Here is a 26,349-nt window from a genome sequence, read left to right as displayed (position 1 = left end):
TGTTTTTTAAGTCTTTTCTGCTCACCAAGCCTGCATTTATTTGATCCAAAGTACAGCAACAATAGTAAAAAAAAAAAAAAACTGAAATATTTCTACTATTTAAAATAACTGTTCTCTATTTGAATATATTTTAAAATTAAATTTATTCCTGTGATTTCAAGGCAAAACATTTTTTGCATTATTACTCCAGTCACAATTCATTCTAATATTCTGATTTGCTGCTCAAAAAAGGTTTATTATTATTATTATGTTAAAAAAAACTGCCAAGTAGACTTTTTCAGGCTTTTTTTAGGTGAATAGAAAGTTCAGAAGAACAGCATTTATCTGAAATAGAAATCTTTTGTAACATAAATGTCTTTATCGTCACTTTTGATCAATTTAAAATAATACAATTCTCCAAGCTTTTGGATGTTATAAAAGATCTTTGGATTTGTCTATTCACCAGATAATCTTAAAAAAAAATACTCAACTATTTTTAATATTGATAATAATAATAAAACTGTTTCTTGAACAGCAAATCAGTATATTAGAATCATGTGACACTGAAGACTGGCATAATGATGCTGAAAATTTAGTTTTGAACACAGGAATAAATTACATTTTGAAATCTATTCAAATAGAAAATAATTATTTTAAATAGTAAAAATATTTTTACATTTTACTGTCATATCACAGTCCCATCTTTTGAGCTTTTAAATGGTATAGTGCATAATGTGCAAAGGTTTTCTTATTTCAGGTAAATGCTGATCTTTAGATCAATTTTATTCAACAAAGATCATCAACATTTAGCCAACTTTTTTAAATATTGATGATAATAATACAAAATGTTTCTTGAACAGCAAATCAGCATATTAGAATGATTTCTGAAGGATCATGTGACACTGAAGACTGGAGTAATGATGCTGAAAATGTAACTTTGATCACAGAAATAAATTAAAATGTTAAAATATATTCAAACAGAAAGCAGCTTAAATTTTAAATAGTAAAAATATTTCACAATATTACTGCTTTTGCTGTATTTTGGATCAAATAAATGCAGGCTTAGTGAGCAGAAGAGAATTCTTTTAAAAAGAAAACAATTAAAAATCTTACTGTTCAAAAACTTTTCACTGGTAGTGTATAATTTTACTTTTTACCTCTATGTTTAAATGATCTGTTATGTAATTTTCTAAAAACCTGTAGAATTTAATTTTCATAGTATACTTGTATGACAACAAACAAATATTTTACAGTAACTCAAATACTCAGCACTGAATAAAAAACCATAGATATATATATAGAATGTCATTCTATATATATCTATGTAAAAAACACCCCTGGCTGCTAAAGCTTATGTGCTTTATCGTTTAGAGTGAACACTTAAATACTTACAGCAACTGCTCCAGTATCGTATTAGGGAATATAATTGCGTTTCTGATGAATACAACCTTTTTAAACATGCTACTTTGGAGGGCACCAAACATATTGTAAACACAGCTAATTGCTAATGACTATGATTTAAACTCTTATTATGAAATCACAAGCAAGATAGTTGTGATAGTTCCGCGTTAAACCCCGCCTTCATTCAAAGCGTGCTTCTGATTGGTCGAGAATCTGTCAGCAAGCGACATTCGCGGACGGAAATCTCTGTGCAGTCAGAAAACCGCGCCAAAGCACATCTCGGGGTTGATTGATCAACAAAATACAGGAGAATGGCGTCAACAAGTAAACCACAACCTCAGACAAGAAATTTACCATGGTAATGTCCTTTGCGTTTAGTAGTACAAATTAAAATATTGTGTTCATAGCTTTTAGCTATAAGGTGTTTATGTTAGGCTACTTGAGACATGCTTTAGCCGACATGTGCAGCTCTGCACAAGATTGCTTTGTTTACTTTTGACTTGCGTTCATTTTGCACTTATTGCCATATGGATTTATGAATATTAAACTTATATGGGCTGTAGTTGGGGTCGTCATGTAGTAGGCATAAAATATACACAAGAATGACATGTTTTCTTATTCTGACAGCTGACAGAGTATTATATTAATGGAGAAAAGCGAAGACGACTCGAAGGAAACAGCAAAATAGTGCTTATTGAAGCACCTGTCTGAAATAAAAAACTCTTTATTAATGATATCCTCTTGTGATGACAGCTACTGTCGTTATAATGTTACTTTAATGTTAATATGAAGCAATTTATTGGTCGAAAGGTAGGGAAGTTTATTAGAGAACTGCTGTCACTCCACTAGACCTAAACAAAATGTGACCCTGAACCTCAAAACCAGTCTTAAGTAGCTCGGGTATATTTGTAGAAATAGCCAAAAAATACATTATATGAGCCAAAATTATTATTATTTTTTTTCTTTCATGCCAGAAAGCATTAGGATATTAAGTACAGATCATGTGATGATAATAAATGTTTCTTGAACAGCAAATCAGCATAATAGAATGATTTCTGAAGGATCATGTGACACTGAAGACTGGAGTAATAATGCTGAAAATGTAGCGTGCATCACAGTAATAAATTACATTTTAAAATATATTCAAATAGAAAGCAGTTAAAATTTGAAATGGTAAAAATATTTGTGACCCTGGACCACAAAACCAGTCATAAGGTTAAATTTTACAAAACTGAGATGTATACAGCATATGAAAGCTCAATAAATAAGCTTTCTATTGATATATGGTTTGTTATGATAGGACAATATTTGGCCGAGATACATCTATTTGAAAATCTGGAAGAAATCTGAGGGTGCAAAAAAATCAAAATACTGAGAAAATCACCTTTAAAGTTGTCCAAATTAAATTCTTAACAATGCATATTACTAATCAAAAATTACATTTTGATATATTTATAGTAGGAATTTTACGAAAAAATCTTCATGGAACATGATCTTTACTTACTTTCCTAATGATTTTTGGCATAAAAGAAAAATAAATAATTTTGACCCATGCCATGTATTTTTGGCTATTGCTACAAATATACCCCAGCGACTTAAGCCTGGTTTTGTGGTCCAGGGTCACATTTCACAATATTACTATATTACAATATTACTACTTCAAAAACTTTTGACTGGTAAAATAAAAAAATTTAAATAAAAAATTGACCCTTATGACTAGTTTCATGGTCCAGGGTCACATATGTTGAAGTGTTTTAAAATGTTATATTTTTATTTTCAGGGTTGAAAAGTACAGACCACAGACATTAGATGACCTCATCTCGCATCAAGATATCCTGAGCACAAGTAAGTAATCATATAGATTACAAATTGCACACTTCCATTATTATTAATAACAATAAAATGCAATTTGCATGGTATTACCGATGCACAGAAGTGTTTCTGTGTCCTTAAATGAATTGTTTACCCACAAATAAAATTTGGTTGTATGTTAAATTTCAGTTTGGTATGCAAACCTATACGCCTTCAGAAGATTTAAACATATATTTCAAAAGTTGTTTGGACTACTTTTGTGGTACTTTGGCATCTTTTGTGAAGTTTTAAAGCTCTGTTCTTTGTAATATTCTGTAAATGACCAGTATAAATTTTTTTTATAAACATCTACTTTCTTTTTCTTCCACAGTTCAGAAGTTCATTAGTGAAGACCGATTGCCACATCTGCTCTTCTATGGACCTCCAGGAACAGGAAAGACCTCTACTATACTAGCATGTGCCAAACAGCTGTACAAAGATAAAGAGTTCAACTCCATGGTCCTAGAGGTACTGTAGAAGTTTGTTCGCAGTTGTTTTCCAGATGCATATGTTTGTCCCCATGACAAAAATATGTGGTGAGTTCATGCAAAAATGAAAAACTGCTGAAACTTTACTCACCCTCAGGTCATCCAAGATGTAGATGAGTTTGTTTCTTCCTCAGAACAAATTTAAAGAAATGTAGCATTACATTATTTGCTCAGCAGTGGATCCTCTGGAGTGAATGGGTGCCGTCAGAATGATAGCCCAAACAGCTGATAAAAACATCACAATAATCCACAAGTATTCCACACATCTTTAGTTTCTCAGTTGACATCTTGTGAAGTGAAAAGCTGCATATTTGTAATTAACAAATCCATCCTTCCTGCAAATTTCTCCAAACCTGTTCAAATGAAACAAACTCTTCTACCTCTTGTATGGTCTGGGGGTGAGTAAAGTTTCAGTAGTGTTTCATTGTTGGATGAACTATTATTTTTATTATTAGTTTTACTATTAGTTTTGTCTGATGTTCTTGAAGTCAGAAATCTGTTTATGATCACAGTTTTGTTTTCATATCAAAAGATATGCTTGTTGCAAACCTTGTAAAAAAAAGAAAAAAAAAGAATGGTATTGATAATGCATTTTACTTCTTCAGCTCAATGCATCAGATGACCGTGGCATAGATGTGGTGAGGGGGCCGATCCTCAGCTTTGCCAGCACACGAACCATCTTCAAGTAAGAACAGTACTCACCCTTATATCCCATTCATGAACATTTTGTATGATATATTTGACCCTGGACCACAGAACCAGTCTATTTTTAAATGATTAAGATTGCATATGCATCTAAAAGCGTAATAAATAAGCTGTCCATTGATGTTTGGTTTGTTAGAATAGGGCAATATTTGGTTGAGATACAACTATTTGAATAACTGGAATCTGAGGGTCCAAAAAAAATTAAAATACTGAGAAAATCGCATTTAAAGTTGTCCAAATGAAGTTCTTAGCAATGAATATTACTAATCAAAAATTAGGTTTTGACATATTTATGGTAGGAAATTTACTAAATGTTTTCACGGGACATGATCTTTACTTTATCATAATGATTTTTGGCATAAAAGAAAAATTAATAATTTTGACCCGTACAATGTATTTTTGGCTATGTGCTACTTAAGACTGGTTTTGTGGTCCAGGGTCACATATCTGTTCTCACCGGTAACAATATATTACAGGTGTATAATAATTTCATTTTCATGTAGTGTTGAATGGCATCTGGACTTTAGCCTTTTATTGCATTAAAATATATCTGTTGTTGCAAAATAATTGACGTTCTCTGTGTTTGCTTCTTGTAGGAAAGGCTTTAAGTTGGTGATCCTGGACGAGGCGGATGCTATGACCCAGGATGCACAGAATGCTTTAAGGAGAGGTAGTGTACCATCTGCCCTTCCATCAGCTCACCTGCTGAGCCCCCAAATGGCCCGATGGCAGAAGAATAATGTTCTGCCATTTTACTGTCCACAGTGAGACATGAATGAGAGCAATGTGATAATGATTGAAAAAAATATTTTGGGGGATTTGGGAACAGATCTGACTTTATTAAAAAGCTTTATGCACTTTATGTACTTTATTTCAGCTTTTATTGTAAAAATGTTTGTTCTGGATATCTAAGTAGATAAAGATTTATTTTTTATTTTGTTATTAATATTTGTGTTCCATGCATTTTATATTATTTTTCATTTAAGATATTGTTATTTAAAGTAAATGTTTATTTTATTTTTTAGACATGAATGAGTGCAGTGTACCTGGAAAAGATATTTATGTTAGACAAAGCATTTGCATTTATTATGTAACCGTGTGCTTTAATCCAGGTTTTAAAATGTAGGAATGTCAGAATAGATAAATATCTATTTTTTAATTTTATTATTATTAGCATTATTTAATGTACTTTTATCTATCATTTAAGATATTTTTATTATTTAAAATGCAAAAAATATATTTTCAGTCCTGTTAAAGATTTAATTTGGCAGACTTCATTAAGCCAAACCTGAGTTTTTTTCTCTCTCTGTCTCTCTTTTAGTCATTGAGAAGTTCACAGAGAACACACGTTTCTGTCTGATCTGTAACTACCTTTCAAAGATCATACCTGCTCTGCAGTCTCGATGCACACGGTTTCGTTTTGGCCCCCTGTCCCAGAGCCAGATGATTCCCAGACTAGAGCATGTGATACAGCAAGAGAGGTGAGACTCTCATCATAGCAAATCCAGGTCAAGTGGATATTACGATATTATTATTCTGAATGAAATTAATGTTGCTTTGATTGCATTCTGAAAGAAATCCACAACAGTTAATTTGTATATATTTATTTTATTCCCAGAAAATTGAATTAAAATTAAACATTTTATGTAATTAGAGGCAAGACCTTTTTTTGTGCCAGCTGAAGATAAAGCAACATTGAAATGACAGTATTAAGACCGTTCAGTGTTTTATCTAAAATTCTGAATCCTATCTGAAGTGAGTCATCAGATGGATCCACTCCAAAGACCCTGAACACAAAAGACCCTTGCTGGAGTGACCCAGCCCTACAGCCAATTTGATTAATAAAAACTCTTCACACAAACACACTTTATATGAGCTCTGCCCTCTGGCACAGGACACAACTTGGAGCAAATTAAACCAAACATTGTATTTCCCTAGCGTAGATCCATAAATATTTAAAAATCTGTTTTGTTCACGATTTTTCGCTGATAGCATTGACATCACTCCAGATGGCATGAAGGCCATTGTGACCCTCTCAACAGGAGACATGAGGCGATCATTAAACATTTTACAGGTGTGTATCGCATATAAAAGTGATGTTGTGTGGTCTGCTTATCATTTCATTGCTGCTAGCGTGAAAATATTAATAAAATCTGTTATGGGGGTTATAGAGTACTCATATGGCCTATGGGAAGGTGACGGAGGAGATGGTGTACACATGTACTGGACATCCTCTTAGATCAGACATCGCCAACATACTGGACTGGGCCCTCAATAAAGACTTCACCACTGCATATAACCGTATCCTTTCTACTCTGGTGGTTGGCTAGTTAGTTATCCGAGCTTTACAGTAACACAACCTTAATAATAACAATGTAGATTAATTCTAATCTAATTAATTCTAATTCTAATGTTTATTAATTCTAATATAGATTCAAATTTTTCCAAAGCTTTACCAAAAAGCTCAATGCATTTTTGAGACTTTCTGCCAAAATTCTAACAAACATAAAGTGTTTGGAATCAGTAAGGTCTTTCATGTTTTCAAAAGAACTTTCTTATGCTCATCAAGGCTGGATTTATTAACAATTTTATATTTTAATATACTTTAAAATATACGTTATTACTGTGAAACAAAGCTGAAATTTTAGCATCATTACTGCAGTCTTCAGTGTCACGTGATCTTTCAGAAATCATTCTAATATGCTGATTTATAATCAATGTTGGAAACAGTTCTGCTGCTTAATATTTTTTGGGGATACTTTTTTTCTTCCAGGATTCTTTGATAAATAAAAAGTGAAAAAGCGGTGATATTCACAATAGAAATGTTGTTGTTGTTTTTTTTAAGATTTGTATTGTTAGAAATGATTTCCATTTTGAATAAATACTGTTTTATTCATCAAAGAATGAAAGAAAAAGTATCATAGGTTCCAAAAATTATTAAGCAACGCAAATTTCAACACTGACTGACTAATGAGATTTCAGCGTTGCATCACAGAAATAAATTATATTTTAAAGTTTATTAAAATAGGAAGCCAATATTATAATTTGCAAAAATCTTTCACAATATTACAGTTTTTTCTGTATTTTTGATCAAAAAAATACAGACTTGATGAGCATAAGAGTCCATTTAAAATAAAAATTTGTACTGATCCCAAACATTTAAACAACAGTGTATACAGTTACAAACATATGCATATCAGGAAAATGACAACAAACAGATTATGCTCAATGTATCCTAATTTGTTACAATTGTGTTTTATACATGTTATATTTTGAATATGTAAAATCAAACATTACATTTCTTTTATAATTATTACTATAGAAAAAGGAATTAAAAAAATGTATAGAAATATGTTTTTATATATCCTAATTATTTATGAAGAGTTTATTTGCAAAAACATATAACAGTGATTTATTGTGTTTGTTAGCTGTATTGTTTTGTTGTTATTTTTACTTTATAGCAAAATAACCCAACTACAGTTTGATTGAGATTAAATTGAAATGCACAATGAAAAAACATGATTTCTGAAAATTGTTAAAAACAGATTTCTCTCTTTTTCCAAACGAACTCTTCATATGGTATTATAATTATATATTCTTTTATTTAGAAAAATAGAATTTTTAACATTGACAAACAGTTATTTAACTAATGATATTTAAATGTTTTTACAGTAATAGGAATTGTGCTGTAAGTTGCTGATAATACCTTATGACGTTTCAGAAAGTCCTTATCTGGGTTCAACAGAAATTCTGCAACTCAAAACTCTAAAAGGTCTGGCACTTCATGACATTTTAACTGAAGTCCATCTTCTCATTCACCGTGGTAAGACTACACTTTCAACAGAGTTTTCAGCCACGCATGGTTCTGTAATCGGTCTCTGTTTAAAATAACTATGAACGCCACACACAGCCCATCACAACTTTGATATAGTGAAGAGCTACATGTTTTCCCTGCCCTTGTTACCATGGAGACCCTTTTGTGGTTGTCATGGAAACCGGTTGTTCTTGTTTTAAAGGACGCCTGTTAGAAGTAGCAGAGTGTAGCATGCTTCACACATGGAAAAAAACTCTAAATATTACACTGTTTTCAGAAACCAGACTGTAATATTGAGTATATGAAAAAATGTCTATCACACAGCATGCCAGGTTTTCTGTAGGTTTTTTAGACATTTTAAAGTAGCAAAAAATATGTTTAACAATAGATTATTTTTAATCTGATTTATTGGTCACACAATCAAAGTGTTGTTTAGGCAGGGTTAGTTTTGCTCTAATGTTTTTGTGTCTCTATTTTAGTGGACTTCCCACCCTCCATCCGCATGGGCTTGCTTATAAAACTTGCAGATATTGAGTGAGTACATTTATTATGTCAAGATATTTAATAAAGCAGTAGAGAAGTGTGAACACTGCTCGATTTCTGACTGAATTCACCTGATTCATGTAAATATGCATTTGTAATTTGAGAATAACTATAAATATTGTACAACATAGACTACCTGTCAAAAGTTTTTGAACAGGAAGATTTTTAATATTTTTTTAAAGAATTCTCTTCAGCTCACCAAGCCTGCATTTATTTGATCCAAAATACAGCTAAAGCAGTAACATTGTGAAATATTTTTACTATTTGAATATATATATTAAAATGTAATTTAGTCCTTTGATCAAAGCTGAATTTTCAGCATTTTTACTTCAGTCTTCAGTGTCACATGATCCTTCAGAAATCATTTTAATATCCTGATTTGCTGTTCCAGACTTTTTTTTTTTTTTCAGGATTCTTTGATGAATAGAAAGATTCAAAGATTTTAGCAGCAAATCAGAACATTAGAATGATACAAAGGAACATGTGACTTGAGTAATGATGCTAAAAAATTCAGCTTTGAAAGCACAGGAATAAATTAGATTCTAAAAAAGGATAAAAAAACTGTTATTTCAAATAGCAAAACTATTTCAAACGTTTGTATTAAACTGATCAAAAGTGACAGCAAAGACATTTAGGATGAAACAATATTTCTATTCCAAATTAATTCTGTTCTTTTGAAATTTCTACTTAAAGAATCCTGAAACGAATGGCAGTTTACTCAGAAATATTAAGCAGCACAACTGTTTTCAATAAGATGTTTATTCAGCATCAAATCAACACATTAGAATGATTTCTGAAGGACCGTCAGACACTGAAAACTGGTACTGATGCTGTAACTGTAATGATGCTGAAAATTCAGCTTTGCATCAGAGGAGTTACATTTAATTTAATTTAAATAGTATATTTTACAATATTGCTGTTTTTATTATATTTTTATAAAATGATTGCAGTCTTGGTGAGAATAAGAGACGTTTAAAAAAACCTTTAAAACCATACCAAGCCCAAACTTTTGAACAGTAGACTTAAGTTTATTATGTATTTAAGTGAGTTTCTTCAACTTCTGTTCTTTTCTTTTTAACCATAAGGTATCGTCTGGCCTCTGGAACCAATGAGAAGATCCAGCTGAGCTCAATGGTTGCAGCTTTCCAGGCTGTTAGAGACATAGTAGTCAGCGATGGATAGACCATCGGTTCACACTTTGAAAGGGTTATGTAACATAAATCTGTGATGTCGTGAGAAGTTGTTTACTTCTTCAGATTGTTCTGACATAAATAAGTATGCGCAGAACCCCATAGTATTTTCAAAATGTTTATTTTTATGCTTAAAATAACGCCTCAGTCTCAGTACTTTGTAAAACAAATGCTACATAGCAGTAGTTATGTAAAAAATAAAGTCTTTAAATAAATATTTCAAGTATAGTGTTATAATTTAACCAAAATTTAAAGCAAAGTTTGACGCACAAAGATTGTTTTCAGTGTTTTCAGTCATCTGCAGTGTTCTTTACAGTTTATGATTTTTTGCTTTGGAACATCTCTGTAAGTAAGGTACTCCAGGATTTTTTTTGGCATAGGAAGAGCCTCCACCTGATAGGTTGAAATGGAGAATCTCAGGGCAATCCGGCACAGATGCTTAAGGCTCGGAACGAGATGAGGGACTCTCCAGAATTTGACATGTCCATCTCTGCACCTACAATCAAATATAAAGAAGTTCTTAAGATTTGTGACCCTGGACCAGAAAACCATGTCATGAGGGACACATTTTAAAGGAGTAGTTCATTTTCAGAACAAAAATTTACAGATAATGTATTCACCCCCTTATCATCCAAGATGTGCATGGTTTTTCTTTCTTCAGTCGTAAGCAAATGGTGTTTTTTGAGGAAAACATTTCAGGATTTCGCTCCATATAATGAACTTCTATGGTGCCCCCGAGTTTGAAAATGCTGTTTAATTGCAGCTTCAAAGGGCTCTAAATGATCCCAGCTGAGGAAAAAGGGTATTATCTAGCAAAACGATTGGTTATTTTCTAAAAACATTTATAATTTATATACTTTTTAATCTTGCCGAGCTAGACAAGACGAGCATTTGAGGTTGAAAGTATATAAATTGTAATTTTATTTAGTTTGTTTTTGCTAGATAAGACCCTTTTTGCCTCAGCTTTGATCATTTATAGCCCTTTGAAGCTGCATTTTTGGAATTTCAAATTCGGAGGCACCATAGAAATCCATTATATGGAGAGAAATCCTGAAATGTTTTCTTCAAAAAACATAATTTCCTTACGACTGAAGAAAGACATGAACATCTTGGATGACAAAGGGGTGAGTACATTATCTGTAAATTTTTGTTCTGAAAGTGAACTACTCCTTTAAAATTGAGATTTACATGTCATCTGAAATCTGAATAAATAAGCTTTTCATTGACGTGTGGTTTGTTAGGATAGGACAATATTTGGCAGAGATATAACTAATTGAAAATTTTGAATCTGAGGGTGCAAAAAAAACCCGAAATATTGAGAAAATCACCTTTAAAGTTGTTCAAAAGAAGTTCTTAGCAATGTATATTACTAATCAAAAATTAAGTTTTGATATTTACAGCAGGAAATTTACTAAATATCTTAATGGAACATGATCTTTAATGATTTTTGGCATAATAGAATAATTTTGACCCATACAATAATATAACCGTGCTACTTAAGACTGGTTTTGTGGTCCATGGTCACATTTATTCCAGAAGCAGAAACACTGAAAATAAATGATACTACAACACAATTATGTGATTTGCAATACCCTGTGGCGATGACACCCCCGTGTGGATGAAAAGCACAGCACACGCCACTGGCTCTGTTGTGATCAGTGTCTACGACTAGTTTGTCTCGTTCCACATCCCAGATCCGTAACGCCCTGCAACACAGTTACAGTCTCATCGGTAACAATAGAGAAAGGTGTGAGGACACAAGGGTGAAGTCTGGTTATGCAGATCTTAGATTTCAAATGGATGGTTCACTGCTCACCTGTAGTCTTTGAAAGCCAGCAGCAGACCAACCGGAGAAAAGCTAAGAGATGTCAGTAGATTGTCACTTCGGTAATTACACACCTCACAGTCTCTAGAAAGAGAAGAAAGTGTTTTTGTTTTTTACATCAAGTTCCAATATACAGTATGTGACTAGTATAAAAAAAATTCTATTTGAGGGAATAGTTAAATAAATGTACTCAACCTCAGGCCATCCAAGATGTAGATAAGTTTGTTTTTTCATTAGGTTTTGAGACATTTAGCATTACATCACTTGCTCACCAATAAATCCTCTGCAGTGAATGGGTGCCATCGGAATGACAGTCCAAACAGCTCCACAAGTAATCCACACCACTCCAGTCCATCAATTAATCATGTAAGAGTTTGTAATAAATCCATCATTGATAGGTTTTTAACTTCAAAATGTTTCTTCTGTCCCAAATATGAGATCTCCTCTATCCATAATATTGTTTTTATATGGTTGCATTTTATTTTACAGTACATGTACCTACAGTGTACCTACCCAAGAACAAGAAAGTTCTGGTAATATAAGGTAACTACATGGGGTAGGGTTAGAACCTAGTTATTAGCTAGTTATTGTAATTACTATAATATGTACAGGAGGAACAGGACTATGAAATACAGATCATGCACTGTTTACAAGTGAAAACAGTCTAAACAAACATATTGATGGATTTTTTCATTGGAGGAAGCGACAGCTTAAAGTTATGCCTTAATGATGGATTTGTTTCTTACAAACATGCAGTTTTTCACTTCACAAGATGATGGACTGGAATGGTGTGGATTATTGTGATGTTTTTATCAGCTGTTTGGACTCTCATTCTGACGGCACCCATTCACTGCAGAGGATCCAGTGATGTAATGCTAAATTTCTCCAAATCTGTTCAGATGTAGAAACAAACCCTGAATGGCCTAAAGCCAGTAAATGTACTTTTCTGAGTACATTTTTAGCAAAATTTCATTTTTGGGTGAACTATTCCTTTAACCAAATTATGTCTACAATTATAAAAGCATTAAATCAATCATTTAGCATTTAATTTAATAGCTTGTCCATAACAATTTGTCTAAAATTATTTCTTTTGTGAAGCATAAAAGATGATATTTAGCAGAGCATTCCCACTGTTCTATGTGAACTCTTCGAATCAAAAATGTGACCCTGGACCACAAAACCAGTCAATTTTTCAAATTGAGATTTATACATCATCTGAAAGCTGAATAAATATAACTGAATTTTATTGATGTGTGGTTTGTTAGAATTGGACAATATTTGGCCAAAACAACAATTTGAAAATCTTGAATCTGAAGGTGCAAAAAATACTGAGAAAATCGGCTTTAAAGTTGTCCAAATTAAGTTTTTAGCAATGCATATTACTAATCAAAAATTAAGTGTTGATATATTTACAGTAGAAAATGTACAAAATATGTTCATGGAACATGTTCTTAATATCCTAATAATTTTTGGCATGAAAGAAAAATCAATTATTTTGACCTGTATTTTGGGCTACTGATACAAATATAACTGCTACTTATGACTGGTTTTGTGGTCCAGGGTCAGCTTTATTTCTTTGTTTATATAAAATATCTTACTGTAAAAAAAAATTAGATAAATATATGAGAAATGAACAGCTTGGTTGGCCAACATACTCTACTCTAGTCAGCACATCAGCTGTATAGGGGTCCCACAGGTCCAGCCACCAGCCTGTGGTTGAATGATATGAAGCAATCGCAAGCAGCGCTCCATCCTGGGAAAAGTCACATGATGCCATGGTGCGCTCGTGGTCATATGTAAGATGTCTCATGAAGGTGTAGGACCGCAAGCTCCACAAATACACCTTCTGTTGAGAAAACAACATTTAGACATTGTAACACAGTTCAGTAATAACAATCACAATGATCAAAAGCACAACGGTATTATTTTATCTGCATGGCTCTACAGGATATCCTTTTACAGTGCAACTGTTCCTGTTGCAGAGACCAAAAGTCTCTGATTATATAACTTAACCTTTTATATGATGTCTATTATTACCCCATATTTCCATCCTAGCTTTTACTATTTTGAACAATGATATAAACCTTGTGTAACCGGCATGTTTATTGCTATCGTGTTGAATTGCTTGTTGCATTTCTCAACTGCAAGTCTGCCAAATTAATAAATGTAAATGTAAATGCTAGATGTGACCCTCAACCACAAAACCAGTCTTAAGTAGCATAGGTGTGTTTGTAGCAATAGGCAAAAATACATTGTATAGGTAAAAATTAACGTTTTTTCTTTTATGCCAAAAATCATTAGGATATTAAGTAAAGATCATGTTCCATGAAGATATTTTGTAAAGTTCCTATCATAAATATATCAAAACTTAATTTTTTATTAGTAATATGCATTGCTAAGAACTTCAGTTGGACAACTGTAAAGGCGATTTTCTCAATATTTCGATTTTCAAATAGTTGTCTCTCGGCCGAATAGTGTCCTATCCTAACAAACCATACGTCAATTAAAAGTTTATTTATTCAGCTTTCCAAAAATCTACCCTTATGACTGGTTATGTGAACCAGGGTCACATATAACTACTAGACATCCTAACCACATTAACATACTTTTGATACTTTTTATCTTATTTCGAACAGTTTATCTATTACTATTATTCAAAATCGAAGAAACTTTTTTTGTAAAATGTTTTGCTTTATAAAAGTTGCTTTGTGCTATCTGTCTTTAAAATTAATACTATCTTGTTTGATATTTTGATATTTAATGCAAACACATAACAGTTTTAATTATGCTTTTAGGGCCACTGAAACATGTTTTGTTAAATTAAAAAATAATTACATATATAGGCTTTGGTTTTTGGGTTTTATAGGTTTATAATTATGAATTCAACTGAAAAAACTTGTGAAAAAATATCTTTCAGGTGGTCAAATAGCAAATAGTGGAGCTCTGCAGCCACCTACTGGTAAAAGTTATTTGCAGTTGTTTTTTTTTTACTTTTAAAACTGGATTTTCCAAAAGATGGGCAAAAATCTTACACTAAACCATGTGAAATTATCCATGTTATCCCCATGAATTAAAGTTAGAAATGTGGGTCTTTTATAAAGTGAATTTTACATAAAAAAGCAGTTTTTGTATAAAAACCAATTTAAAAAATATTTATTTATTAATTTATATATATTTAAAAAATATCACTAACCCACTGAAAACTGCACAAATGTAGAGTAAAAACTTTAATAAACAGAAAACTATACAGTACAGACCAAAAGTTTGAACACACCTTCTCATTCATTCAATAAAAGCTAATTCAAAACATTAATAAATACTCTAATAGTATATAAACGATACTAAAATATGAAACTCACAGAGTCAAGGTTGCAAACAGAGGCGATTACACTGCTGTCAGGTGATATGGAACATTTAAAGACCCAGTAGTCTGGACCGCGCAGCACATGAGGACTGGCGCCTGCAAATATCAGCAATACAATCTTCATTAGTAGAAAATTAAAGGTCATGTAACCTTATTTTCATCCCAGTGCAAAGACAGATCCACATCAGATGCTCTGACCTTTCTTTGCCAAGTCCCATATCCTTAAAGTTTTATCTCGGGAGGCCGATACAAGCGTGAGACTTCCATTTGGACTGAAGACTAAATCCCTGACAGGAGCCTGATGTCCGCTTAGAGTAAACCGCAGATTTCCTAAAGACAGAACAGAGATTTTCTAACATATTAAACCTTTTACTACATGTGCTTTACACCATGCTGTTAATATTTAGAGCAATCTAAGTTCTTGCTGATCAAACGGAGTCCAGAGTTCAATCTTACCTGTTGAGGCGACCCATACTTGGATGGCGCCGTTGTTCAGACCAGTGGCCAGCAGTAGCTCACGATTACGTCCGTTCTGGTGTGAAGCATCCACTCGAGTAGACAGGCAGGGTCCAAATGCCAGTGCCCACACTGTCTGCTTGCAGTTAAGTGTCTTTTCTTCACTGCATCCAGGTTCGGCACTACTGTTAATAGAAAGAAGAACAGAAGAAGGTTCAGTTGTGATCTATGTCCAATTATGAGATGTTTCGGCTCAGCTTTCTTCATTGTTTCACATTACCCTGTGGCTTTATGTTACAAAAACTGAATTAGCACATTATGGTACTTTTTTCTAAGGACTATAGTTACATGGAATCAGTCCTGTGGTACTTTTACTAAGGACTGACAATCAAACAATAAAATACTTTGATATATACACTGTACTGAGTTGTTTTAGTATCATTAAGATATAAAAATTTTGTTTTAATTTTTCAGTTTTCATTTTAAGTAAAGTTTTATGAATACACTATCAGTCAAAAGTTTTTGAACAGTAAGATTTTTTATTTTTTTTTTATTTTTAAAAAGCCTCTTCTGCTCACCAAGCCTGCAATTATTTGATCCAAAGTACAGCAAAAACAGTGAAATTTTGAAATATTTTATATTTCAACTTATATATAACTGTTTTCTATTTTAATATATTTCAAAATGGAATTAATTCCTGTGATCAAAGCTACATTTTCAGCATCATTACTCCAGTCTTCAGTGTCACGTGATCCTTCAGATATCATTCTAATAATATACTGATTTGCTATTCAAGATTTTTTTTATTATATTATCAATATTTAAAACAGATGAGTAAATGTTTTTAGGATTCTTTGATGAATAGAAAGATCCAGAGATCAGCATTTATCTGAAATAAAAAGCTTTTGTAACAATATACACTATACCATTCAAAAGCTTGGGAAAGAAATTTTAGAAATTAATATTTTTATTTTGCAAGAATGCTTTAAATTGATCAAAAGTGATGATAAAGACATTTATAATGTTACAAAAGATTTCTATTTCAGATAAATGCTGTTCTTCTGAACTTTCTATTTAAATATATATATATTCAGCTGTTTTCAACATATCAATATAATAAATGTTTTTGAGCAAATCAGAATATTAAAATGATATCTGAAGGATTATGTGACTGGAGTAATGATGCTAAAAATTCAGCTTTGAAATCACAGGAATAAATTACAGTTTAAAATATATATTTAAATATAAAACAGTAAATGTTTTCGCTGTTCTTTGGTTTAAATAAATGCAGGCTTGGTGAGCTTACTGTTCAAAGACTTTTAAATTGTACTGTAGTGTAAATATAACAATATGTTTACAATACATAAGTATATAACGTTTTTTAATGGTAATATTAACATTGTAATCCCTCTAAAACCAGCCTGCAAACCAGCTATGACTAGACTGGAAGACCAACTAAAACCAGCCAACCAGAACTGGTTTCAGCTGTTTTGTTATGACAGGTTTAAAGGTTCTCTTTCTGCAGTAATTTGTTGTGGTGTTACATATAAGCCTATATTTATTTAACCATTATGTTGTGTTATTAATATATAGACGCACCCTTTGGATGTCAGCGGCCAGGAGTGGAGTTTGACGATGCCGTAACCCATAGACCAGGCAAAATAAGAACCGTCCGGGGAGAAGCGGACGCTCCATGTCTCGCAGCCGGCGGAGCCGTACAGACGCGGGTGATGAGCGGGTTTCAGCTCCGCGATCAGATCATGCGGTTCTGTCACAATTAAAGAGACCTGTCATTTACAAAGACAAATGCGCATATCCGGAACTACACCTTTTCTACTAACACAAAAACGTATTTTCCTCTTTTATCAAATACATTTGCCGATATATAATGTAAATAATGTGATTTATCTTACCTTTGACTGTACAATCTCGAAACGATGTGCACATCTTCGCACTGAAATTATGAACACATCATTCCACCTCTCTTCTACATAGGGATTCATTCACTAGGGGGCGTGGCCAGATGGACAAACCACGTGACCCCGTCGTTGAACGTGTATCTTGAGAACAGTACATACTCGGGTCACGGGTGTGTCTACGGTATATTTACAGTGTATGTCAAGGTGTGTTGTACATCTCGAGTATCGTGATTTTACTTAATTTAAAGCTAGCTTATATTAAGTATTGTTACTGAAACTGTATATACACACATTTAAGCACGTCTCTTTTTAATTATGTAATGCCAAAAAAAAAAACATAAATATATTAGAATTAGAATTGCAAAACACAAGGTAGTGAAATGTCTTTTTTACACTAAAGAGAACTGAAGGGAAATCTGCTTTATTGTCTGAAAAAAAATTCACAATGCATTGAAATTTCAATGGTACAAAATAGGCTTTCTACAATTAAAGTTGTTTATTATTTTGCCACAAAATATGAACCAGACATTTTGTTGAGATTCACCCATACATTTTTACAGAAAGCATTTCTCAAACCAGTTCAAGTATTTTATAACACAGTTCACCAACATACTTTAGTATGTAATAGTAAAAGTTTTAATTTCATAATGTGAGGCCAGCCCAGTATATTAAAAACTAATACTGAAAATAAAAACAGGGCCTCTTTAAAATGAGTTTAAGACCTTTATACTTTACATAGATTGCTTGAATATTATACAAGTGTAATTTCACACAAAAACACACAAACAAATAATTTAGCAGAGTTGACCATTTAGAACTGATTTTCTGTACATTTAAACTGGTAATTATCAGTCTGAGGTCTGCTGTACTGGTTCTGTTTGATCTGGATGTGTTTGATTGGTACTGTCTGCATTATCATCATGATCACCTGTAAAATAAACACAAAAACACAATTCATAAACAATACCAAATACTGAATATTTCAGAGCTGTGGATAACTAGAGGAATATATTTAATACAGATATTTCTCATATTGCCAGCATGACCATGAGAACCCCTAAAGAAAGCAACTGAATTACGAAGTAGTAATTTCTCAAACTTTCCTAACTTATATTTGCTCAAGTCTTTTTTCATTTCATCATGATTTAACAGTTACACGTTCTTTCAAAATAACTACTTTTGATATTGCAACACAAATGTCTAAACAATTTTCGGGAAACCATTAACTTACTGGATGGTATTCTGTGAATCTCTACAAGTGTAGTTGCATGTCCGTTTGTCATCGGAGGGAGATGTGGAACGGTATCACTGAAAATTTCCTCTTCATCTGAGTCCACTAAACTCAGTATATCTCCTCTGTCATCATCCAAATGACTAGAAATAAAAAGGTTACAATGCTTCAGCTTTACACATCCTTACCAGCACATGTTATATGTATGAAGACACTAAACTTATATTTTAGCATAATGTTGACATATTTCTATAATTATTAATAAGCTGTAAAGTTTTGGAGTCATACTTACCTAAAGCCTAAACCTGAAAAACAAAAATAAGAAACAATTTATATGAAGAATCTTTACAAAAACCATTCATTTAGGCACTTTTAGTATGTAAAAATACTTACCAATACAAATTCTATCCCGCTTTGAATATACTGTCACACCGACAGTGACTCCAATCATCATTATCAAAATGGAAACAAAGACACCAACTACGGCTCCTCCATTACCTGCAGAGTCTGAGAACAAAGATCAAAAATACAAAGGGAACATGTTCATCTTGTAATACTTTAGCAAAGGAAGAGTAGTACAGAGCAATGTCAGAAACATCTTGTCTGATCACATTCATGCACAGGTGCATGCTTAAGCATCACTAGTATTTGAAGTATCTCCAGATATGACCTCTGACAGATTTTTTAAAACATGTTAAAAAAACTCTCATTCGTCTCATTGCGTCTCATTCTTAAACAACTAAATCATAAGATTTTTGCTGTTTGAATCTTACAAATCCTGCCAAGAACATGCCTGGGTCATTTTCTCCCCAAAATTACATTATTTTCATGACATTTTCCACTCAAACTCTACCATATACACAGTTGTCAACATTTAAAGTGTAATAGTTGCATATGAATCCCTCAGTTATCCTCAGTGTGAAAATATGGATCTCAAAATCATACAATGTTGAAAATGGTTAAAATGCACAAAAAGAATTTGTGGGACCTGAAGAATTTTCTGAACTGTTCAGGACAAACAAGGGACTCATGAACAACTATCACAAAAAAAAAAAACACAGCTGTGGATCATTCAGGAATCAAGTGTTTGTAAACTTTTTAACGAAGTATGGAGAAACATTCAAGTTTCTATTCAAACTTACTTTTCACAGTTAGATAGACTTCCAGCTCTCTTGCGCCAATAGGGTTTTCACTGTAGCAGAAGTAGGTCCCTTCATCTTCTTTTGTTACATTGATTATAGTGAGTTTGTAGATGGGGTTATTATCAGACACAATATATTTGGAGGTGGTGTTAATGATTTTGTTGTCCTTTTGCATCCAGACAGTCTTTGCTGGTGGCAGAGAGTCATTCTCAGTACAGCTGATGGTGAAATTACTGCCCTCCAGGGCAGTTACCATCGGATCTCCTAGTGGATATGGCATCTCTGGAAGACACATAAAATATAATGGTTTAAATTTAGCCAGAGATAGAGTGAAAGAAAAGGAAGATGAGCAAAAATGCAAGCTGTAATATTTAGATTTTTAAAGCATTTCAGCATGATTACTCCAGTCTTCAGTGTCACATCCTTCGGAAATCATGCTGATTTGCCTCTTAAGACATTTATTATCAATGCTGAAAGAAATTGTGCTGCCTAATATACACTACCAGTTTTTTAATTGTTTTTAAAGAAGACTCTTCTGCTCACCAAACCTGCATTTCTTTAATCCAAAGTACAGCAAAAACAGTAAAAATGTGAAATATTTTGACTATTTAAAATAACTTTTCTATTTGGATATATTTTACAAACTAATTACAAACAGTCTTCAGCGTCACATGATCCTTCAGAAATCATTCTAATATGTCAATTTGCTGTTCAAGTTTTTATTTTTCTTATTATCAATATTTAAAACAGTTAAGTATATTTTTTCAGGATTCTTTAATGAATAGAAAGATCCAAATATCAGCATTTATCTAAAATATAAAGCTTTTGTAACATTATACACTATGCCATTCAAAAGCTTGGAGTCACTTTTTTTTAGTTAATATTCCTTTATTTAGAAAGGATGCTTTAAATTGATCAAAAGTGATGATAAAGACATTTATAAAGTTACAAAAGATTTATATTTCATGTAAATGCTGTTCTTCTGAACTTTCTATTCATCAAAGAAACCCGAAAAACATTCTACTCAGCTGTTTTCAACATAATAATAACTATAAATGTTTTTTGAGCAGCAAATCAGAATATTAGAATGATTTCTGAAGGATCGTGTGACTGGAGTAATGCTGCTAAAAATTCAGCTTCGAAACCGCAGGAATAAATAACACTTAAAAAATATATTCAAATAGAAACCGTTTTTTTAAATAGTAAAAAAAAAATTAACTTTTTTGCTGTACTTTGGATCAAATAAATGCAGGCTTGGTGAGCAGAAGAGACTTCTTAAAAAAAAAAAAAACCATTCAAAATCATACTTTTCAAAAACTTTTGACTGGTCGTGGTCGTGTATTTTTGTGGAAAATATGATACCCTCTTTCTGGATTATGTGATGAAAAAAAGTATCAGCATTTATTTCAAAAATAAACTTTTGGTCAAATTATAAATGTCTTTAATCTATTTAAAGTTTTCTGCCTAAAACTAAATTCTTTTTTTTGTCAAATTTTGTATATAATCAAAAATGAAAAAAATGGTCTTACTAAGCTTAAAGGAGCAGGAATTATTTACTCCAGTCACATGATGTCCAATACACTTCACTTCCTCTCCATCGTGCAATATAAACCTATTCACATGGACCTTCAAAAGTTCTGTCTCCTGGGATGTGGAGTTGATCGTGGGACCCTTGGCTATTACACTTTTTTCAAGGACCTCATGCCAGTCCAGAGTGGGCACAGGGTACCCTCCATACCAGCTACATATGAACAAGACATCAGATGGCTCCTTTACTATCTCCCAGCTGCACTCTGGATGCCTCTCCGGAGCATCTGAAAAAGACAATTAAAGCATAATGTATATATCACAGATCTAAAAAAAACAATATCCACCTTTTTCTTCAATGCAGAAGTTAGCTTATGGGTGAGACTTGCAGTTCATTAGCTGCTATAGGGAAATAACGAGAAGAATAACAACGTGCAGTAAACGTTAAAAGCGTTTGCACTACAAACCAGTGTGCTCATAATTAAGACAATACAAAATAATATGGCAAGACACACCAATTTGCAATATCAAGCAGCAAAACAAGCTGTTTTGTACAGATAAAATAGCTGGACATGGGTGAGATCAGAAGCCAGACCCATAAAATGTACAAATGGCCGCACCCACTCTTACGTGAAGAAAAACATGGATACAATCTATACAGGAAACCCCTAATATATTTTTTGAATTCTCAAGGTAAAATGAAAGAACAAAATACATAAAGTCCAGTTTATTTATAAGCTAACACTAATTATAAAAAAAAAAAAAACATTATGAAAACATCTGTCTTACAGTAAACTAGAAGTTCCTGGCTCTTGTTCACAGTTGTCTTGGAGAGTGTATTCTGGGATGTACAGGTGTACATTCCTTGATCTTTTGGTTGGATGTTTTTTATGGAGAACTCAAGGAACGATTTGTTCCCAGACGCCCTGTAGGGATTATCCAGCGCTAAATCTTCAACAGTCCATGTCAAGTTTTGTGAGGGAAAAGACTCACTGGAGCAGTTGAAATGCACATCTGAACCTTTCTTGACATATAATGTTCCATTCTGTAGAAGAGTTGCTGGTTGCACGGTTGTCAGTGAGACGCTAGTTGGACCCCCTGAAATATAAATCAAATGCATATTAACATGAATAATTATTCATTTGACTCTCACAAACCACCTATCAGCTCAACTATCATCAAAATGTTTCTTTAGAAGACCAGAATTAATATACAGCAGCTGTTCTTAAAATATTACAAATCAAATGAACATTTCAGCTTTCAATAACGCATATATAGTTGAGGTCAGAAGTTTACATACACCTTGTAGAATCTGCAAAATGTTAATTATTTTATCAAAATAAGAGGGATTATGTAAAATGCATGATATTTCACATAAAAGACGTTTACATATAGTCCACAACAGAAAATAATTGAATGCATAAACATGACCTCATTCAAAAGTTTACATACACTTGATTCTTAATACTGTTGTTACCAGAATGAGCCACAGCTGTTTTTTTTTTTGTTTTTTTTTGGTTTAGTTTATAGTTGTTCATTAATCCCTTGTTTGTCCTGAACAGTTAAACTGTCCGTTGTTCAGAAAAATCCTTCAGGTGACACAAAAACTTTTTGTGTATTCAAACCTTTTCCAACAATGACTGTATGATTTTGAGATCCATCTTTTCACACTGAGGACAACTGAGGGACTCATATGCAACTATTACAGAAGGTTCAAACACTCACTGACGCTCCAGAAGGAAAAAAAACAATGCATTAACTTGATGCATTAGTTGATAGTATAAGAAATTGAGTACATTTTCCTTATTTTGCCTATATATCATAGTTTTTTTCATTTAGTACTGGCCTTTAGAAGCTACAAAAGATATTTAAATGTTTCCCAGAAGACAAAATCAGTTACATTTACCCTGATCTTTAAATTCAAAAAGCTGTATATGAGTACCCCAGTTGTCCTCAGTGTGAAAAGATGGATCTCAGAATCACTGAGTCATTGTTGGAAAAGGTTCAAATACACAAAAATGCGGAAAAACCAAAGAATTTGTGGGACCTGAAGGAACAACTATCAGTAAACAACAACAAAAAACACAGCTGTGGGTATTAAGTGTTAAGAATCAAGAGTACGTAACCTTTGAACGGGGTCATTTTTATAAATTCAACTATTCATTTCTCTTGTGGACTATATGTAAACCTCTTTTATGTGAAATATAAAAGTTCTAAATAAAAAATACCATGCATTTTGTATGGTCCCTCCTATTTTGCTAAAAGAAATAACATTTTGGAGATTCTGCAAGGTGCATGTAAACTTTTGACCTCAACTGTATGGGGTCAGTAAGATTTGTTTTTTATATTTTTAAAAGGTGGCTCATCAAGCCTGTGTTTCTTTGCTCAAAGATATATAAAAAAATATTAGTGCAATATTATTAGAATTTTAACTGTTTTCTATTTTAATACATTTTAAAATGTGATTTATCCCTTTGATGCAGAGCTGAATTTTCAGCATCATTACTCCAGTCTTCAGTGTCACATAATCGTTCAGAAATCATTCTAACATGCTGATTTGCTGCTTAAGAAACATTTCTTATTATTATTAATGTTTTGCAGTTAATTTAATACATTTTATTCTTTGATTAATAGAGAGTTTACAGCATTTATTCTAATTATATGTTTCTTTTCTATCACCTTTGATCAATTTAAAGAATCCCTGCTAAATAAAAATATTCATTTTATTTAAAAAAAAATCTTCCTGACCCCAAACTTTTGACCTTTTAAAAAATGTTCAGAGGATCTAAACTGTAATAATTCTTCTTGTGTTCAGTTGGTCGTTATGCATGGTCTCTATCCTACGCATGTCAGTCACATGGTGGCGGGTTTCTAGGTTCATGCATTGTGGTTAAACCAGAAAAACCTGTTTGAAGTTAGACTTCCGATCTCACAGAAACTGGAGACATCTATTCCATATCAAAGCTTTCCATTGTCGCATTAGTTCGATTTAGATATCCATAGCACTGTACCTGCAATTCGAAGCACGATGTTTGAGTGAGTTTGCCATGAGCTGGCATCCTTTGTTTTGCATTCACATTCATACTGGCCTTCATCTATATACTGAAGGCCACTGATCCAAAGAGAGCCATTGGTTAGAATGGAAAGATGCTCTGATGGCTTCGAGGGGTTTTGGGTTGCAACAACAGCCCCATTTTTCTTCCAACGATAAAGAAGTGAAGACGCGTTAACTGGTTGGCCAAGACACTCCAGTATAGTATTCTCACCCTTTTCTCGCACCTGCTCCTCTGACACTACAGGAAGAAGGAAAGAGTAAATGTGGTTTAGAGCAGTACTGTGATCACTTACAAACATGCAGCAAAAGTACTATAGTAATACCATGTTCTTTGAATATTGTGCAATTGTTAACACTTTGGCACTAGATCTTGAACTGCCATGTAAATATTCTGTACAATGGTTTCATTTACAAAAAAAATATTATGGTAACGTTACATGTACCATGGTATTCTTGGAAATTCCCTGGAAGTACCATGTAAACTCTATAATAAATTACTTTGTAGTATCTATATTAAATACATAAGAATATCTTAGCATAATGTCTCTTATAAAAGTGAAACCAGAATAGATTTTCCTGTCAACTCACCTGTTTGATGTGACAGAAGAAGCAGATATAGAACTACTGCTGATATTAGCATTTTAGGATTGTCAGAATATCCCATCAGATTATGGGAAAAAATATTTTCTTTTGCCAAATTCGATGGAGTTTCCTTTTGTTTCCCGACAAACGCATCAAACCCTTTTCTACGATTAAAATAAAAAACCTAGAAATTATTCAAATAAAATCGCGCCCGTTAAAACTCGTCTATTTTATGTTACGTTTGATTCACGTCCATCTTCAACCTGTTTACTTGCGTTCTTTCCCGGAAACTTTGAAATTGCTGTTTGACCACACCCTTCACCTGCGCTCTTAAAGGGCCACACATCACTTTTAACACACAAATGGTGCTCTGAGTCGAGTCTGGCAGGTTGATCAGGCTCACAATGTTGGGACTGTGGGCTTCTCAGCCTGTTCAGACCTGTATTTCACTATGGTCAAAAGTCCTCTTACTCTGTATTGTGGCATATATCCCTCAATGCAAATATCTACAACCATCCATTACTTCGGAAATTGTATGCGGAGTTTTGCAAAATAAATAAATAACAGTTAAAGATATATATATATCAAGTAGTTTCATGCATTGCAACATGGTACATAGGCTATTGCATGTGCAAAATGTAACTTGAATAGTTCCTCATACACTTCCAGTCAAACGTTTTTTAATGCTTTAAAGTCTCTTCTGCTCACCAAGTCTGCATTTATTTGATCCAAAATACAGCAGAAAGCAGTAATATTGTGAAATATGTTTTTACTATTTAATAATATGCTTTCTACTTCAATGTATTTTAAAATGTAATTTATTCCTGTGATCAAAGCTACATTTTCAGCATCATTACGCCAGTCTTCAGTGTCACGTGATCCTTCAGAAATCATTGTAATATGCTGATTTTCTGTTCAGTAAAGATTTTTATTATTATTATCAATATTTAAAATAGCTGAGCACATTTATTCAGGATTCTTCGATGAATAGAAAGATCCAAAGATCAGCATTTATCTGGAATAAAAAGCTTTTGTAAAATGATACACTATGCCATTCAAAAGTTTGGAGTCAGTATAATTTTTCTTAATTAATTAATTAATTTATTTATTATATTTATATAGAGAGAGAAATTAGCAATGATAAAGACATTTAAAATCTTACAAAAGATTCATACTTCAGACAAACGCTGTTCTTCTGAACTTTATAGCCTATTCATCAAAGAAAAAAGAAAAAAATCTTCTCAGCTGTTTTCAACATAAATGTTTTTTGCAAATCA

At 32.7% G+C, this 26,349-nt stretch overlaps 3 protein-coding genes across 3 annotated transcripts; 1 reads left to right on the top strand and 2 right to left on the bottom strand.

The window, feature by feature from the left end:
* Positions 1-1,603: 1,603 nt before the first annotated feature.
* rfc5 (replication factor C (activator 1) 5) lies at positions 1,604-10,194 on the top strand. The gene is made up of 11 exons (XM_073840257.1): positions 1,604-1,738; positions 3,161-3,225; positions 3,563-3,699; positions 4,325-4,404; positions 5,021-5,094; positions 5,746-5,905; positions 6,417-6,498; positions 6,596-6,725; positions 8,170-8,247; positions 8,718-8,772; positions 9,867-10,194. Exons 1-11 carry the CDS (start codon positions 1,692-1,694, stop codon positions 9,961-9,963), a joined length of 1,005 nt encoding a protein of 334 aa, XP_073696358.1. The 5' UTR covers positions 1,604-1,691; the 3' UTR covers positions 9,964-10,194.
* On the bottom strand, positions 10,077-17,631 carry wsb2 (WD repeat and SOCS box containing 2). Its single transcript, XM_073840256.1, has 9 exons — positions 17,530-17,631; positions 17,216-17,384; positions 15,617-15,801; positions 15,359-15,490; positions 15,156-15,256; positions 13,452-13,642; positions 11,788-11,880; positions 11,564-11,677; positions 10,077-10,467 (listed from the first exon to the last, which is right to left on the bottom strand). Exons 1-9 carry the CDS (start codon positions 17,561-17,563, stop codon positions 10,266-10,268), a joined length of 1,221 nt encoding a protein of 406 aa, XP_073696357.1. The 5' UTR covers positions 17,564-17,631; the 3' UTR covers positions 10,077-10,265.
* A 345-nt stretch (positions 17,632-17,976) lies between these two features.
* vsig10 (V-set and immunoglobulin domain containing 10) lies at positions 17,977-25,335 on the bottom strand. The gene is made up of 9 exons (XM_073841338.1): positions 25,079-25,335; positions 24,447-24,728; positions 22,225-22,533; positions 21,438-21,722; positions 19,909-20,190; positions 19,160-19,273; positions 19,059-19,071; positions 18,767-18,909; positions 17,977-18,463 (listed from the first exon to the last, which is right to left on the bottom strand). The coding sequence occupies exons 1-9, from the start codon at positions 25,152-25,154 to the stop codon at positions 18,384-18,386; spliced, it is 1,584 nt and encodes a 527-aa protein (XP_073697439.1). The 5' UTR covers positions 25,155-25,335; the 3' UTR covers positions 17,977-18,383.
* Positions 25,336-26,349: the final 1,014 nt, after the last annotated feature.

Source organism: Garra rufa, chromosome 5, assembly GCF_049309525.1.
Source record: "Garra rufa chromosome 5, GarRuf1.0, whole genome shotgun sequence".
Classification (NCBI taxonomy): Eukaryota; Metazoa; Chordata; class Actinopteri; order Cypriniformes; family Cyprinidae; genus Garra; species Garra rufa.
This window is presented reverse-complemented; position numbering and strand designations above follow the sequence as displayed.